This window comes from Oncorhynchus kisutch, linkage group LG1, assembly GCF_002021735.2.
Source record: "Oncorhynchus kisutch isolate 150728-3 linkage group LG1, Okis_V2, whole genome shotgun sequence".
In the NCBI taxonomy this organism is placed as follows: Eukaryota; Metazoa; Chordata; class Actinopteri; order Salmoniformes; family Salmonidae; genus Oncorhynchus; species Oncorhynchus kisutch.
In genome coordinates, this window is record NC_034174.2 from 45,632,491 (window position 1) to 45,648,837 (window position 16,347).

General features: G+C 42.4%; 1 protein-coding gene across 2 annotated transcripts in view; it reads left to right on the top strand.

Annotated features, from left to right (window-relative positions):
- Window positions 1-16,347, top strand: part of LOC109892964 (peroxisome proliferator-activated receptor delta-like) — a 38,227-nt gene that overhangs the window by 15,829 nt on the left and 6,051 nt on the right. For both annotated transcript variants that reach the window (XM_020485896.2, XM_020485905.2), the window contains exon 2: window positions 6,487-6,938. In XM_020485896.2, coding sequence (XP_020341485.1) covers window positions 6,548-6,938 — 391 coding nt within the window. In that variant the 5' untranslated portion in view covers window positions 6,487-6,547. The remainder of the gene's footprint in view (window positions 1-6,486; window positions 6,939-16,347) is intronic.

Below are 16,347 nucleotides of genomic sequence, written 5' to 3' on the forward strand. Positions count from 1 at the left end.
TCAGCCAATGGGCTTTGTTTTGCTTAGTTTTCAGAAATTGAGATTTGATGACGTAACTAGTTTAAATGCAGAATGGGTTGTTTGACTCATGCACACGTATACTTGCGAAATACTGTTATTAGGAGACCTCGGACTTTGGGTAACATTTCATCCATTCGCATCTCATATGTTTGCCTGACTACAATATTTTATTTTGATACGTTAATAAATACATTGTTAATTGTGGCATGTTTACCTGCCTACAATACCCAGTGTAGTGGGCATATATTGCAAGCCCATAGTAAGTCAATAAGGCTAAATGGCTAGCCAGCCACAGTGAATTGACAGCTAATCATTTACCTGGCATAACATTAGTTTAAGGTAGTTTTTGCCTGTTAAACTAGCTAGATTATTATGATTCACACATAGCTAGTTGATAGTTATGAAGATCCAGATGACATTAAAAAACCTGTATCGCCATTAGCCTGTCAGGCAGCAGATTGAGTGAATAGGCAGTAACGTTACAGGGCATAGTTTGACTCAGGTTTCTCCCGACTCCCGCCCTTCCACTAACATTTTTTTTTTGACGGAGTGGATGCTACCAGTGGTGACTGTGATATCATCAGCAAACCACAACTGATCACCTGAAGTCATTGTGAAGACCCCTGACAGTGCAACGACATAAGCCTTCAGTGCTTCCTCTCACCTTCCGCCATCTAGCTGCTCGATGGAATCTAAAACAAAAATCCAAAAAATCACATTGTATGATTTTTAAGTTATTAATTTGCATAGGATCTAAAAAATTACAGACCTCTACATGCTTTGTAAGTAGGAAAACCTGCAAAATCGGCAGTGTATCAAATACTTGTTCTCCCCACTGTATATATTATTCTTATTCTTATTATTTTTTATGGCAAAAAGGAAAATACAAAGCAGACCGAACACTTTGATCCTTTTTAAAGACCTGCTGTATGTAACATTGTGTGCGTAGCTTGGAAAATAAATAAATGTGTCTCTGGGTGGCATATTTGTTTCAAACATTAGGGCTGTTTTCCTAAGGAAGTTCTATCCTCTTTGTGCTTTGTTTCCTTGCCACGATACTAATAAGCATCGCGATACTGGTATCGTCCCAGCCCTATTTAGTACCTGGTTATGTTGTAGAGCTGGGTGATGTGGACAAAAATCCATATCACAATTAAAATAATCTGATTTAAAGACTTTAGCCATAAATTACGATAAATATTTTTGGGGGAGTTGCTAGAGCTGGGTGATTATGGACATGTAATATTGGGATATAGGTAAATATTTTGCTGAATTACAATAAATGCAGAATTTTATTTTTAATGCACTGTTATTTTACATTAGCAGCAGACAATTAATTTCCAGTGCCAAGTAAGACAACTGAGATGGTAGCCTATGATTTAAAAAAAGTAAGCTATTTCATTTAACATATCCAGGGAATTGATATTTTGATGTGCAACCTGTCAAACTAGGATCTAGAGTTATAGGATCTAGAATTTCTTTTAGGCTTTTCAGAGAATTTGCAGACATCTTTGTGCATATTGGCCTTATAGGCTGGAAAGCAGCTGCAGTCATCCCCCTCTTCAAAGGGGGGGGACACTCTTGACCCAAACTGCTACAGACCTATATCTATCCTACCCTGCCTTTCTAAGGTCTTCGAAAGCCAAATCAACGAACAGATTACTGACCATTTCGAATCCCACCATACCTTCTCCGCTATGCAATCTGGTTTCAGAGCCGGTCATGGGTGCACCTCAGCCACGCTCAAGGTCCTAAACGATATCTTAACCGCCATCGATAAGAAACAATACTGTGCAGCCGTATTCATTGACCTGGCCAAGGCTTTCGACTCTGTCAATCACCACATTCTCATCGTCAGCCTCGACAGCCTTGGTTTCTCAAATGATTGCCTCGCCTGGTTCACCAACTACTTCTCTGATAGAGATCAGTGTGTCAAATCGGAGGGTCTGTGGTCTGGGCCTCTGGCTGTCTCTATGGGGGTTTCACAGGGTTCAATTCTTGAACCGACTCTCTTCTCTGTATACATCAATGATGTCACTCTTGCTGCTGGTGAGTCTCGGATCCATCTCTACGCAGACGACACCATTCTGTATACTTCTGGCCCTTCGTTGGACATTGTGTTAACAACCCTCCAGGCGAGCTTCAATGCCATACAACTCTCCTTCCGTGGCCTCCAATTGCTCTTAAATACAAGTAAAACTAAATGCATGCTCTTCAACTGATCGCTGCCTGCACCTGCCCGCCTGTCCAACAACACTACTCTGGACGGCTCTGACTTAGAATATGTGGACAACTACACATACCTAGGTGTCTGGTTAGACTGTAAACTCTCCTTCCAGACTCACATCAAACATCTCCAATCCAAAGTGAAATCTAGAATTGGCTTCCTATTTCACAACAAAGCATCCTTCACTCATGCTGCCAAACATACCCTTGTAAAACTGACCATCCTACCAATCCTCGACTTCGGCGATGTCATTTACAAAATAGCCTCCAACACTCTACTCAAATTGGATGCAGTCTATCACAGTGCCATCCGTTTTGTCACCAAAGCCCCATATACTATCCACCACTGCTACCTGTACACTCTCTTTGGCTGGCCCTCTCTTCATACTCGTCGCCAAACCCACTGGCTCCAGCTCATCTACAAGACCCTGCTAGGTAAAGTCCCCCCTTATCTCAGCTCGCTGGTCACCATAGCATCACCCACCTGTAGCACGCGCTCCAGCAGGTTTTTCTCTCTGGTCACCCCCAAAACCAATTCTTCCTTTGGCCGCCTCTCCTTCCAGTTCTCTGCTGCCAATGACTGGAACGAACTACAGAAATCTCTGAAACTGGAAACACATCTCCCTCACTAGCTTTAAGCACTAGCTGTCAGAGCAGCTCACAGATTACTGCACCTGTACATAGCCCATCTATAATTTAGCCCAAACAATTACCTCTTTCCCAACTGTATTTATTTATTTATTTATTTTGCTCCATTGCACCCATTTATTTATATTTCTACTTTGCACATTATTCCACTGCAAATCAACCATTCCAGTGTTTTACTTGCTATATTGTATTTAGTTCGCCACCGTGGCCTTTTTTTTTGCCTTTACCTCCCTCACTTGCTCACATTGTATATAGACTTATTTTTCTACTGTATTATTGACTGTGTTTGTTTTTACTCCATGTGTAACTCTGTATGTGTCGAACTGCTTTGCTTTATCTTGGCCAGGTCGCAATTGTAAATGAGAACTTGTTTCTCAACTTGCCTACCTGGTTAAATAAAGGTTAAATAAATAAAAAAATGCTATTATGGTTGCCCGAACAGGCAAGTGAAATTTTGTCGTGGCAACATAATTTGCTTTCACTCTAGTGTTTCATTTGTACATGTGCATTGCGTGGCACAACAAAAAAATAAACCAAGCCAAGCATCACACAGTTCTTTTCCCTAAATTCTCTTTCCCCTCCGTGTCCCATTCACTCAATTGCGTTCCGACGGCTCCCTTCACACACACATGCTGAGTGCACACAAGCTCCCGTTAGGCCTACAGAAATAAATGCCTATAAAATGGGATAGGATATACAAGCTACATTCCTTGCCAAATGATGAGTTTTATCACAAATTCAAAATGGACTGGTTGATTTTGAGGTAGGTCAATATGTTTTGCAACAATGAGCTGCAGTTTTCAAATAATTGCGTCCAGTCTTTTTTTCAATTAAGCTACCTTGTGAACTGCTAGTGCCTTTTAGAATTGGTTAGACTGGGCTATAACCCCCCTAGACATACAGGTTCCACCCTGAAAATATGCAAAAACTTGATATAGACAGTGTATTTTCATCAGAATCATTAAGCATATGGCTACTCACCAAACGGATGTCGCTGTCGGAATGAATCACCATGCAGTATTCAATATGGAATTGTTCATCCATTTTGAAAATTACAAAGAACAAGCAGAAAAAATAAAATCCAATATTTTGTATATTGAAAAGATAACCTATTGTGGTTTGTAACCCTGAAAGAATTGTCTTTCAACTTGCAAAATTGAACCCTTTTTCAAATGATTACTCTTGGATAATAACTGTTTGAGACACGAAATGCGCATCACCTCTCGCTGGTAACTTTTTTTCATTTGGAAAAATATATATTTTATTCTGTACGTTTTATTTATTTTAACTATAAAATAGGTGTCTTATGGCTAGAGAAATAAGAGCATCTGTCAAATTAACAAAACGAGGATATGCCATTGCACAGCCATTGGCTTCTACAAGCAAGTGCCACTGCTGAGGTAACTGCGTTTTTAAGATTGTGTTCCACGATATAATAGAACCAGTTGATATTATGCCTTCAATAAATGAATCTTAATTGGCGCTTGCTTTTTTATTGAGTGAATATACACAGTGTCCTGTTTATTTGGTACACCACCCCATTCAAGAAAATGGTTTGCTCCTACAGCAAGTGAGTCATATGGCTGGGGCTTGCTATATAAAGCCGGCAGGCAGGCATTTGGTTACTGTTCGATTGAACGGTAGTGGGCCTAAGCAACTTTGAGCGTGGTATGATCATCGGTTCCAGGCGCTCCAGATCCAGAATCTCAAAAACATCTGCCCTCTTGGGCTTTTCACACACAACATTGTCTAGGGTTTTACCAAGAATGGATGTTTTTATTTATCGCACCAGTCAGCGGCCGTCCTGTGGGCGAAAACAGCTCGCTGATGAGAAAGGTCGAAGGAGAATGGCAGGAATCGTGCAAGCTAACAGGCGAGCCACAAACAGACAAATAATGGCGCAGAATGGCATCTCGGAACGCAGAACTTGTCGATCCTTGTCACAGATTGTATTTAACCTTTATTTAACTAGGCAACACAGTTAAGAACACATTCTTATTTACAATGACGGCCTACCGTGGAACAGTGGGTTTAACTGCCTTGTTCAGGGGCAGAACAACCAGATTTTTTTTCTTGTCAGCTCGGGGATTCGATCCTGCAACCTTTCGGTTACTGGCCCAACGCTCTAACCACTAGGCTACCTGCCGCCTTAGATGGGCTATTGCAGCAGACAACCACACCGGGCTCCACTCCTATCAGCTAAAAACAAGAAGCGGCTCCAGCGGGCACACGGTCACCAACACTGAACAATTGAGAAGTGGAAAAATATCACCTGGTTTTATGAATCCTGGTTTCTGTTGCGTCATGCTAATGGCAGAGTCAGGATTTGCTTTAAGCATCACGAGTCCATGGACCCAGCTGGCCTGATACAGGCTGCTGGTGTGGGGAGTGTTCTCCTGGCAAACGTTAGGTCCCTTGATACCATCTGAAGCATCGGCCATTTCTGACACCTTGTTAAATCAGTACCTCAGGCAGTTCTGGAGTGTGTATGTTGTACAAAGCGGAGGCGTTTTAAATTCCATGTCTTTAGGGTATTCTCTCTTCCCTCTTCTAAACGCACCAGACTGATAAACTTGGTGATCCCCAATGAAATCAGCCCTACAGTCTCTGTTCCCTTGAACCCGATTTCTACTTGGCAGACATGCACACACACAAACAGCCACCCAAGGCCAGTGGGGGAAAGTGCATGGCTGTTCAGCAGAAAGTGGGGAATGTGGGGAAAGGTCAGTGGCTCTGGCTGATCCTAAGAGCAGATCGTCCCTACACACACACACGCAGCACGCAGAGCGTCTTCAGCTCAGACAACACCAGACACTCAGACCTTGGGCTCTCCCTCCCAACAACAGGTGTCTGGAGAATGAAAAACAGCCTGGCCTGCCCCATGGCCCACACGTGCTGTGACCTGGAGGCTAGCCTACTCGTGTGTGTGTGTGTGTGTGTGTGTGTGTGTGTGTATTTTTCTCATGCATACACCCACTCTCCTCCCTTCCTGGCACACAATGACGCAGAATTTACACTGCGTGTGTGTCGGTGCATTATTTTATTTTTTTGCTTACTTCTCTATCCCCCCCATTATTTCCACTCCCTCTGTTAGTAGTTAGCTGGATCAATTACAGTTGTTTAGAGTTTAACAGCTGGTGCTCATCTGCAGCAGGCCAACTCCAGGCCCGCATCGGAGACCTCTAACCTGGCCCATATGCTGTGTGTCTATGGGGAGGCTCTTTCTGTCTTTCTGGTTTGGAGGTGCACTGGGTGAGGCTGTCTCAGCTGTGGAGGGTTCTGTTGAATGGGACCAGGTCAAAGCTTCTTATGACGTGTTTCCAGAAGAGACTGTGCCTGTTACACTTACATGGAAGCCTTTCATTATCTCTCCAGTTAAAACAACGTTGAGAAGTGTTTCATGGATCTAATTGGATGTCTCGATTTGTAAAAGGCATTCCGATTGAACGGTCACTGTATTCTGTGAGAACCGCTCCGATTGGTTGCAAAACACGAATGTATCCTCCTGAACCACCAATTTGGAATAAATCATTCCTGTAACCAATCTGTAACAGATCTGTACTAACTGGCTGTTCCACTCCTCACCAACAGGGCGGGAATGGTGACACCATGATCGAGGGTGGCTGAGAGTCAGGGGAAGCCACACAGCGGCATGGAGGGCACCAGGGCCACCATCTTGGCGCCGGTCAGGAGCGACGACCCTCGGCGGGATCGGAAGCGGCGTGTCGGGGGTCCTGTAAGGAAGGGGGGTGTCTGCCAGAACAGGACAGTCTCCCCACATGGGGAGTGCACCTCGGACGGAGAGAAGGAGCCGGAGTCAGCCTTGAAGGAACTGAAACCAAATCCGCTGTCAAAGGGGCTAGGCAAATGGGATACTGAGGGGGAGCGAGGAGCGGAGTTGTCGCCTGAGGGGGAGGACGTCCTTTGCTCCTGGGAAATGGACTCTCAGGATCAGGAGAAAGAGGAGGGGAAACAGAAGGGGAGTAGTAACAGCCAGAGCACCTCCAATACGGATAGCCCTGCCCCCTCCAGCAGCTGCACAGGTAAGAGAGACGCACACACTCACTCACACAACTGGAATCTCCACTGTGGACAGAATCATAACTTCAATAGCTTTGTACTAGTTGAAGATTATTAGTGAAATGTGTGTGCTACGTCTGTGTTGATCAGCCAGTGACAGGGCTGTTCTTTATAGTATGAACACACAGCATCACCTTTCACTCCTCACACAGTAAATTCCCTTTGACGTTTACTTTTAGACATGGCTCCTATAACGAGTCCCCTCGTTAGTTTTTTTTAAGTCAAGTTATGTTCCAATCTAGAACTCAGTATTCTGATCTATATTGAACAAAAATATAAACACAACAAAAATATAAACACAACATGTAAAGTGCTGGTCCCAAGTTTCATGAGCTGAAATAAAAGATCCTAGAAATATTCCATATGCACAAAAAGCTTATTTCTCTCAAATTTAGTGCACATGTTTGTTTACTTCCATGCAATAAAGACAACTCTAAAACATGCAGTTTTGTCACACAAATGTCTGAAGTTTTGAGGGAGCGTGCAATTGTAGTGCAACTGATGGTAGGAATGTCCACCAGAGCTGTTGCCAGAGAATTGAATGTTCATTTCTCTACCATAAGCCGCCTCCAATGTCGTTTTAGAGAATTTGTTAGTACGTCCAACCGGCCTTAGAACCACAGAACACGTGTAACCACGCCAGCCCAAGACCTCCACATCCCGCTTCTTCACCTGCAGGATCGTCTGAGACAAGCACCCAGGCAGCTGATGAAACTGAGGGTTTGCACAAGCAAAGAATTTCTGCACGAACTGTCAGAAATTGTCTCAGGGAAGCCCATCTGCATGCTCGTCGTCCTCACCAGGGTCTTGACCTGACTGCAGTTTGGTGTTGTAACTGACTTCAGTGGGGAAATGCTCACCTTTTTATGGCCACTGGCACGCCGAAGAAGTGTGCTCTTCACGGATCATTCTCGGTTTCAACTACACCGGGCAGACGGCGTGTATGGTGTCATGTGGGCGAGCAGTTTGCTGATGCCAACGTTGTGTACAGAGTGCCCCATGGTGCCAGTGCGGTTCTGGTATGGGCAGGCATACGCTCTGTACGTCGACTAAAATGGCATTTTATCAATGGCAATTTGAATCCTGAGGCCCATTGTCATGTCATTCATCGTCCACAATCACCTCATGTTTCAGCATGATAATGCTCAGCCCCATGTCGCAAGGATCTGTACACAATTCCTGGAAGCTGAAAATATACCAGTTCTTCTATGGTCTGCATATTCAGCAGACATGTCACACATTGAGCATGTTTGGGATGCTCTGGATCGAGCTATACGACAGTGTTCCAGTTCCTGACAATATCCAGCAACTTTGCACAGTCATTCCACAGGCCACAATCAACAGCCTGATCGCTGCATGAGGCAAATGGTGATCACACCAGATACTGACTTGTTTTCTGATCCACACCCCTACTTTCTTTAAAAAAAAGTTATCCGTGGCCAATTCCCAGTCATGTTAAATCCATAGATTAGGGCCTAATTTATTTATTTAAAATGACGCATTTCCTTATATGAACTGTAACTCAGTAAAATCTTTGAAATTGTTGCATGTTGCGTTTATTTTTGTTCAGTTGTAGCACTGTTCTGATCTAGAACTTAGTGCCTATGGGGGCAATCAATACAGTTACGTATTGGGATATTATTTTTGACGATATAGCAATATCATTTTTGGTCTAGTTTGCTGTACCTGCACAAACTCCAGTATTTTTCATTCAAAGTTTATTTTCTACATTTAAAAAAAATAGGGAGCCAATTTGTGTTCAGCACCTAGTTCCATGACTAATGGCGGTCTCTTGTCCCGCTGCAGCATACATGAGAAATATGTTTGGAACATCAAATAGCAATAAAATCACAGTATCGAATCGCATTTAAAATCTTGGGATGCATATCGTATCGGCACGTAATTATCATGACAACGGGGATTTTTCTGTCATAGAAACCCTAAAAAATACAAAGTCTGTAAACTTAAACGATGTAAACCAAATATAAAGTATGTAGAAAGGATAATATATTTTTTATTATTATTATATCTATATTATTATAATCTGAGAACCAACCATCACCAAAATAAGAGTCAGGGGAATTGGAAAAATTGGCACTTGGTCAAGCTGCTCCCACAACAGCTCAATAGGGTTGGGATCTGGTGACTGTGCTGGCCACTCCATTATAGACAGAATACCATCTGACTGCTTCTTTCCTAAATAGTTATTGCATAGTTTGGAGCTGTGCTTTGGGTCATTGTCCTTTGTAGGATGGAAATTGTAGTGATAGCCTTCCTATCGCTCCATTCCAATCACTTCTCAAGGTCCCTTTTACCCTGTACAAATCTCCCTTTACCACCACCAAAGCACCCCCAGACCACCACATTGCCTCCACCATGCTTCACATCTTTTCATTTTTTTTGTGGTTCACGAATGTTCTTCTTTGTGGTGCGAACACCTCAAACTTAGTTTTGTCTGTCCATAACACTTTTTCCAATCTTCCTTGGTCCAGTGTCTGTTCTTTTTCCCATCTTAATCTTTGCTTTTTGATGGCCAGTCTGAGATGTGGCTTTTTCTTTGCAACTCTGCCTAGAAAGCCAGAGAATCCCGGAGTCGCCTCTTCACTGTTGACGTTGAGACTGGTGTTTTGCGGGTACTATTTAATGAAGCTGCCAGTTGAGCACTTGTGAGGCTTCTGTTTCTCAAACTAGACACTCTAATTTACTTGTCCTCTTGCTCAGTTGTGCCCCAGGGCCTCCCACTCTTTCTATTCTGGTAAGAGGCATTTTGTGCTGTTCTGTGAAGGGAGTAGTACACAGCGTTGTACGAGGTCTTCAGTTTCTGTCAATTTCTCGCATTGAATAGCCTTCGTTTCTCAGAACAAGAATAGGTTGATGAGTTTCAGAAGAAAGTCTTTGTTTCTGGCCATTGTGAGCCTGTAATCAAACTCACAAATTCCAATGCTCCAGTTACTCAACTAGTCTATGGAAGGCCAATTTTATTGCTTCTTTAATCAGAACAACAGTTTTCAGCTGTGCTAACATAATTGCAAAAGGGTTTTCTAATGACCAATTAGCCTTTTTAAAATTATAAAACTTGGATTTGCTAACACAACATGCCATTGGAACACAGGAGTGATGGTTGCTGATAATGGGCCTCTGTATGCCTATGTAGATATTCCATAGAAAATCTGCTGTTTCCAGCTCCAATAGTCGTTTACAACATAAACAATGTCTTCACTGTATTTCTGATCAATTTGATGTTATTTTAATGGACAAAACATTTGCTTTTCTTTCAAAAACAAGGACATTTCTAAGTGACCCCAAACTTTTGAACGGTAGTGTACAAACACAATCCATGTCTCAATATTCTCAAAGCTTAGTCTCCTCCTTTAACTGGTCTCCTCCCCTTCATCTACACTGATTTGACATCAATAAGGCATCATAACTTTCACCCGGTCAGTCTGTCATGGAAAGAGCATAATGATTTGTATACTCAGTGTATATGTACTAGAGGTCGACCGATTATGATTTTTCAACGCCAATGCCGATTTATTGGAGGACCAAAAAAGCCGATACCGATTAATCGGACGATTTTTATTTTACAATTATTTTATTTGTAATATTACAAATAAATTACAACGATACTGAATGAACACTTATTTTAACTTAATATAATACATCAATCAAATCAATTTAGCCTCAAGTAAATAATGAAACCTGTTCAATTTGGTTTAAATAATGCAAAAACAAAGTAAAAGTGCTATGTAAGAAAGCTAACGTTTCAGTTCTTGCTCAGAACATATGAAAGCTGGTGGTTCCTTTCAACATGAGTGTTCAATATTCCCAGGTAAGAAGTTTTAGGTTGTAGTTATTATAGGACTATTTCCCTCTACACCATTTGTATTTCATTAACCTTTTCACAATTGGATGTTCTTATAGGCACTTTAATATTGCCAGTGTAACAGTATAGCTTCCGTCCCTCTCCTCGCTCCTCCCTGGGCTCGAACCAGCAACACAACGACAACAGCCACCATCGAAGCAGCGTTACCCTTGCAGAGCAAGGGGAACAACTACTAGAACGCTCAGAGCGAGTGACGTTTGAAACTCTACTAGCGCGCGCTAACTAGCTAGCCATTTCACTTCGGTTACACCAGCCTCATCTCGGAAGTCATAAACAGCGCAAGGCTTGACGCACAACGAAGAGCTGCTGGCAAAACGCACGAAAGTGCTGTTTGAATGAATGTTTACGCACCTGCTTCTGCCTACCACCGTTCAGTCAGATACTTAGATACTTGTATGCTCAGTCAGATTATACGCAGGACATGCTAGATAATATCTAGTAATATCATCAACCATGTGTAGTTAACTAGTGATTATGATTGATTTTGTTTTTTATAAGATAAGTTTAATGCTAGCTAGCAACTTAACTTGGCTTACTGCATTCGCGTAACAGGCAGTCTCCTTGTGGAGTGCAACGAGAGAGGCAGGTCATTATTGTGTTGGACTAGTTAACTGTAAGGTTGCAAGATTGAATCCCCCGAGCTGACAAGGTGAAAATCTGTCGTTCTGCCCCTGAACGAGGCAGTTAACCCACCGTTCCTAGGCCGTCATTGAAAATAAGAATGTGTTTTTAACTGACTTGCCTAGTTAAATAAAGGTATAATTTTTTTTTTTTTTTTTATATATTTGTATTTTGCGTCCAAAAATAACAATTTCCGATTGTTATGAACTTGAAATCGGCCCTAATTAATCGGCCATTCCGATTTAATCGGTCGACCTCTAATATGTACATAGCTACCTCAATTACCTCGTATGCCTGCACATCAACTCGGTACTGGTACTCCCTGTATATAGCCATGTTATTACCTGGTACTCCCTGTATATAGCCATGTTATTTTTACTCATTATTGTTATTTGTTATTCACTGTGTATGTATTCCTCATGTCAATATTATAATTTTTTAAATTACATTTATCTTTAACTCTGCGTTGTTGGAAAATGACTTGGTAGTAAGCATTTCACTGTTCGTTTACACCTGTTTGCGAAGCATGTGGAAAATGAGATTTGATTTTGATCTAGAACTTGCTGTGCTTATTTAAAACGGTGTGCTGATCTAGAAATCAATGCTGCAATCTAGAACTGTTTTGACTGTACAGTCGGCCTTTACCTCCATTTTGTCTGTTTATACTCTCTGAGAGAAATTGTGCTCAGTAGCCTGTCAATGTTTTCCAGCAAAAAGACTTAGGGGCAGAATCCAAATTAAGGTATTTACGCCTTTCCTACGCACGCCTTTCCTATGTACTTCTCAGTATTTGGTATTCAGACTTCTCTTATTCAGTCACGTAACATGCTTTGCAGGCGATATTCCCTTGTGCGCACTGAATCAATTCAACAGATAAAAAATGTATCTTAAGCTGTCCCTTTTCAATGCGGTCTACCTTTTTGTCGACAGTCTACAATACATCGAACGGGTTCAGAAAATAGGGATCAATTAAAGACTGCCATCTATCCATCGTTGTTTCTGTTTCAGCACCAACTAGTAGATTTAAAAAAACAGGTTTGGAGAGCCTTTACGGTAAAAATATATTGACAAATAAAAACTAGTGCTTTGATTCATCCTGAAAGTTGTCATAGCCATGAAATATTGGAAGGTAGGGGGGGGGGGGGGGGGGGGTGGTACAATAGGGGTTGAACTATAGTTCTATAAATCTACAATAATTCTCTCTGATCATGGAACTGTATGACAACGGGTCCAGTCGTCGTGAATCGTGCTCCGAGTTTAGTCTCCTATGTGTGATATGGATTCCATAATGATTAAAATAGGCTACATGTCCCAACATTATTGCACAACGTTAGCCTAATATGATCCACTAAAGCTTGCGACACTCAGGAACAACTTACAGACGTGACACAGGAAAGGTCAGCGGAATGATCCAAAATATAAACTGTACATTTTTAAACAACTAACACTAAAGTGACGGTTTATAAATGTATGTGGGTATTACTGACGGTGGCTCCTGACAGTGGCAAATATTGAACATGATTAGACATTTAAGTAAAACTGAGAGAAGCCCACAACACAGGCTATAATTGAACCATTCTAAAGCGCATGAATCAACTCTGCTGTTTTATTCCCCATAACTTGGGTGTCCAAATGTCTTCCACGTAAATGAGGACATACAATTATTATTCGGAATAACGGCGCAGCTGTTTTATAGCCCATTTCTCTGTGGAAAAGGGTCCGCAATGCATGTCATTTGAATGATTTTTCAGTTTGCTGGTTTCATATTTGTCTCCAGGGATCATAAGGAAAAATAGTCAAACGATTGCTATGTGCACTTACAATCCCCTTCTCGAAATGGACTACTCGTTTACCTAGCTCTTATCAATAGCTCTTCTCCATTTAGAAATGACTCTGCATGGAGAATGCAGTTATTTATATCGAGGACAAATACATGCTTTTTCCACTTTGAACAGACAGGTTCCCTCGACCATATTCATAGTCTCCTTGTGCATAAAGGTGGTGGAATTAAGTCAAGGTCAGAATACGGCTTATCCGTAGACACACCTCCGCCACACCTTAATTTCTCAGATCTCCACCCCAAACGGAATAGCGGGTGAATAGCATGCTATTCTCATTCTTAAGTTCGGGGTTAGAATACGTTTAAAGAGATGTGTATAAAAAGGGAATTATGTTCTTTTTTTAGCACGCTTAACTCAGGTCGGAATCGGGGTCCATTATACTTCAACTGCAAATTGTACACATCTGAGTAAGGCCCATGGAGGACAACCTACAGTGCGACGGGCCGACGTGACCATGCTTGTAAAGAGAGCGCTTTATTTGACTATTACATTGCAACAATGAATTGTCCGTTGAGATTGTGGTGAGAAGAAGTCACTTTGCTAGGTCATGATGAAATCCTATCAGGAGGTCCAAAGACTGCAACAATGTATTCTCACGTAACACACTTGATCTATTTTTGAAGCGTCATGGAGCTACTCAGAAAAGACTCCCCAGTGTTAAAATCTGGTTTCCCTTGACACCGATTTGAGTTGGGCGTACATGTTTCATACCCAGCTGTGATGGCTTAAACAGGGTTTGAAAAATAACAAATCAAACTTTATTTAAACGTTTTGTATCACAATATGCTTTCCTTGACATAGCCTACCTTATAAACAAACGGTCGGCAAGTAGCCTTAACTTAATCTGCAGGAATAGATCTCGCCAACAAACGTTTTTTAGAATGGCCAACCATGTGTCCTTGTGAGGGGCCACTGACTTCTCCTCCAGATACAGATACCCTTTTGATACGGAGCGCTGTTTGTTTTTGTTTAACGGCCGAGAGATTGTTATCTCTAATCCACAATCCACATATACGCACACATGCGCACTTAACCACACACATCCTCAGTACATGGAGCAGTTTAGTGTGTTCCGGTATAGGGCTCTGAGTTGGTGTTTTTAACGTTGAGCTGCTCTCCCTCTGAGCCATCATACCAACCACTGTCAGACCAGCCAGCTACTGTACCCACTTTCCTCCACCAGTGGCCCCTGAGTTTGGGAAACTCTGGTCCAGAAATTCTTTACTTTACTCTTCTTTATAGGATACGTTTCTATTTCCTACATTCCGGTCAGATTTGGCTTCCTCTCCCAGCTCTGCCAACCTACATTTTCATCTCTGGCCAGTAAAGCTATGCTTGTGTTGGCCTTGACAGGTGGGAGATGGCAAATTCGCAAAAGAACCGGAGTGTGGATAGGCTGTGGTCTAGTACGGAGGTCAGACCAGTTGAGCTCTTTCGGTTAAGTTTTTTTTTTTCATTAAACAATTGAGAATGAGTCTGACTACACTCCGCTCTATTAGGCTTTTTGGTTTCTCAAGATCAACGTGTATTACACACTGTACCTGGGCTTCAGGTAAACCGTATCGCTGCAGACAAGCAACATCTAGTGTTAATCTCGAAACGGCAACAGGCTCTGTCACTGACTATAATAACACTCTTCTCAGGTGGTGAGCAACAGGCAACCATCATTCTGCTGCAATCAGCAGTATAGAAACAATAACAGTGGTTTACCCACCCCTGTTTCGGTGAAAAGCTGAAGGATGGGGCTGGTAAAATATAACCACTCTCAAATTCATAGACCGAGCTATGGATGTAAAGACTGACCCTCCATGAAATCAAAATGATAGTTTTAACCATGTTTTGTGGCTATACAGTACTTATTTACATTTACCTTGTTTACAAACGTTGGCGTAAAACAAGCTTATATTTTTGGGTTCTGATGGGGTATGACAGTTCGTGAGGCATTCATTAATAATATTCTTTGGGAATCAATAGCGTGAGAGTGAGGTGTGTGTGTGTGTGTGTGGTTTTGAAAAATGTATGTAGCAACTGCTGATGGCTCCTTTAAGTGATGACCATGGGGGGGGGGAGAAACACCAGAGATGGAAAACCACACCAGAGCTACACAGTGTGTGTCCTGCATGTGACTTTTGGAGAGGAAAAAAACAACCTCAAAGGCGGCAATCAGGGGCTTCATGTTTAATGCTGTGAAGCAGAATCTAGGTTATACAAATAGAAAAGCAAGTTGACTGAATTCCCCTGTCAATAAAACCCTCTTTTTGGACTGACTGTCACACATGCGCACTATGGCTCATCCTCTGTCCTCGCCTCCTCCTAAGCCGTTTTGGAGAAAATCCAAGGTACCTCCCTTCTGACCTTCTCCTCCAATGGGTTTTGGGAAGGAGTCAAGGAGAGATGTGAGGAATGGAGGAAAGATGAATTGAGAAAAAAGCCTCAGAGGAAAGTGGTCATGGAGGAGGCATGGAGCACCAGCCATGCTGGTCTTGGTCAGTCTGCTCTTGCGGTGTTACTTCTCCTCGTGATAAATTCCTCAGGCGCCTAGGCCTCTCCTCCCAAACACAGAGGAACTCAGACCCCCTGTCTCTCCTGTTGTGTGGCCCGACGTCGCCCAACCTGCCTGCCCCGACTGTGCTGGGTTTCCCACGCTTTCATCCTGGCCTAGCAGCACAGCCCTCAGGTTTTTATCCTAGAATTAGAACGGATAGAATAGAACACCCGTAACGTGGTTCTAACATGGTTACATTGAGGTGTATTGTCCGTCCTACCTACTCTAGTTCTGTGGAGTGTAACAGAGTGGATAGAACAGAACACACTCGGTTCCAATTTCTGAAATGGAACGTGGCCTTAAAACGGAATGTCCCTCCTTGCCATTCTACTTCTAAATAGGGTGTTGCGACATCCCCCTAGAAACAGAACAGATGCAACAGAACTCATGGTTAGAACATAATAAAACTTGCATGATTCTATATTCTGAAATGGAACGTAACTTGAGATCTGATTGTCCCTCCTAGCCAGTGTAATTCCATG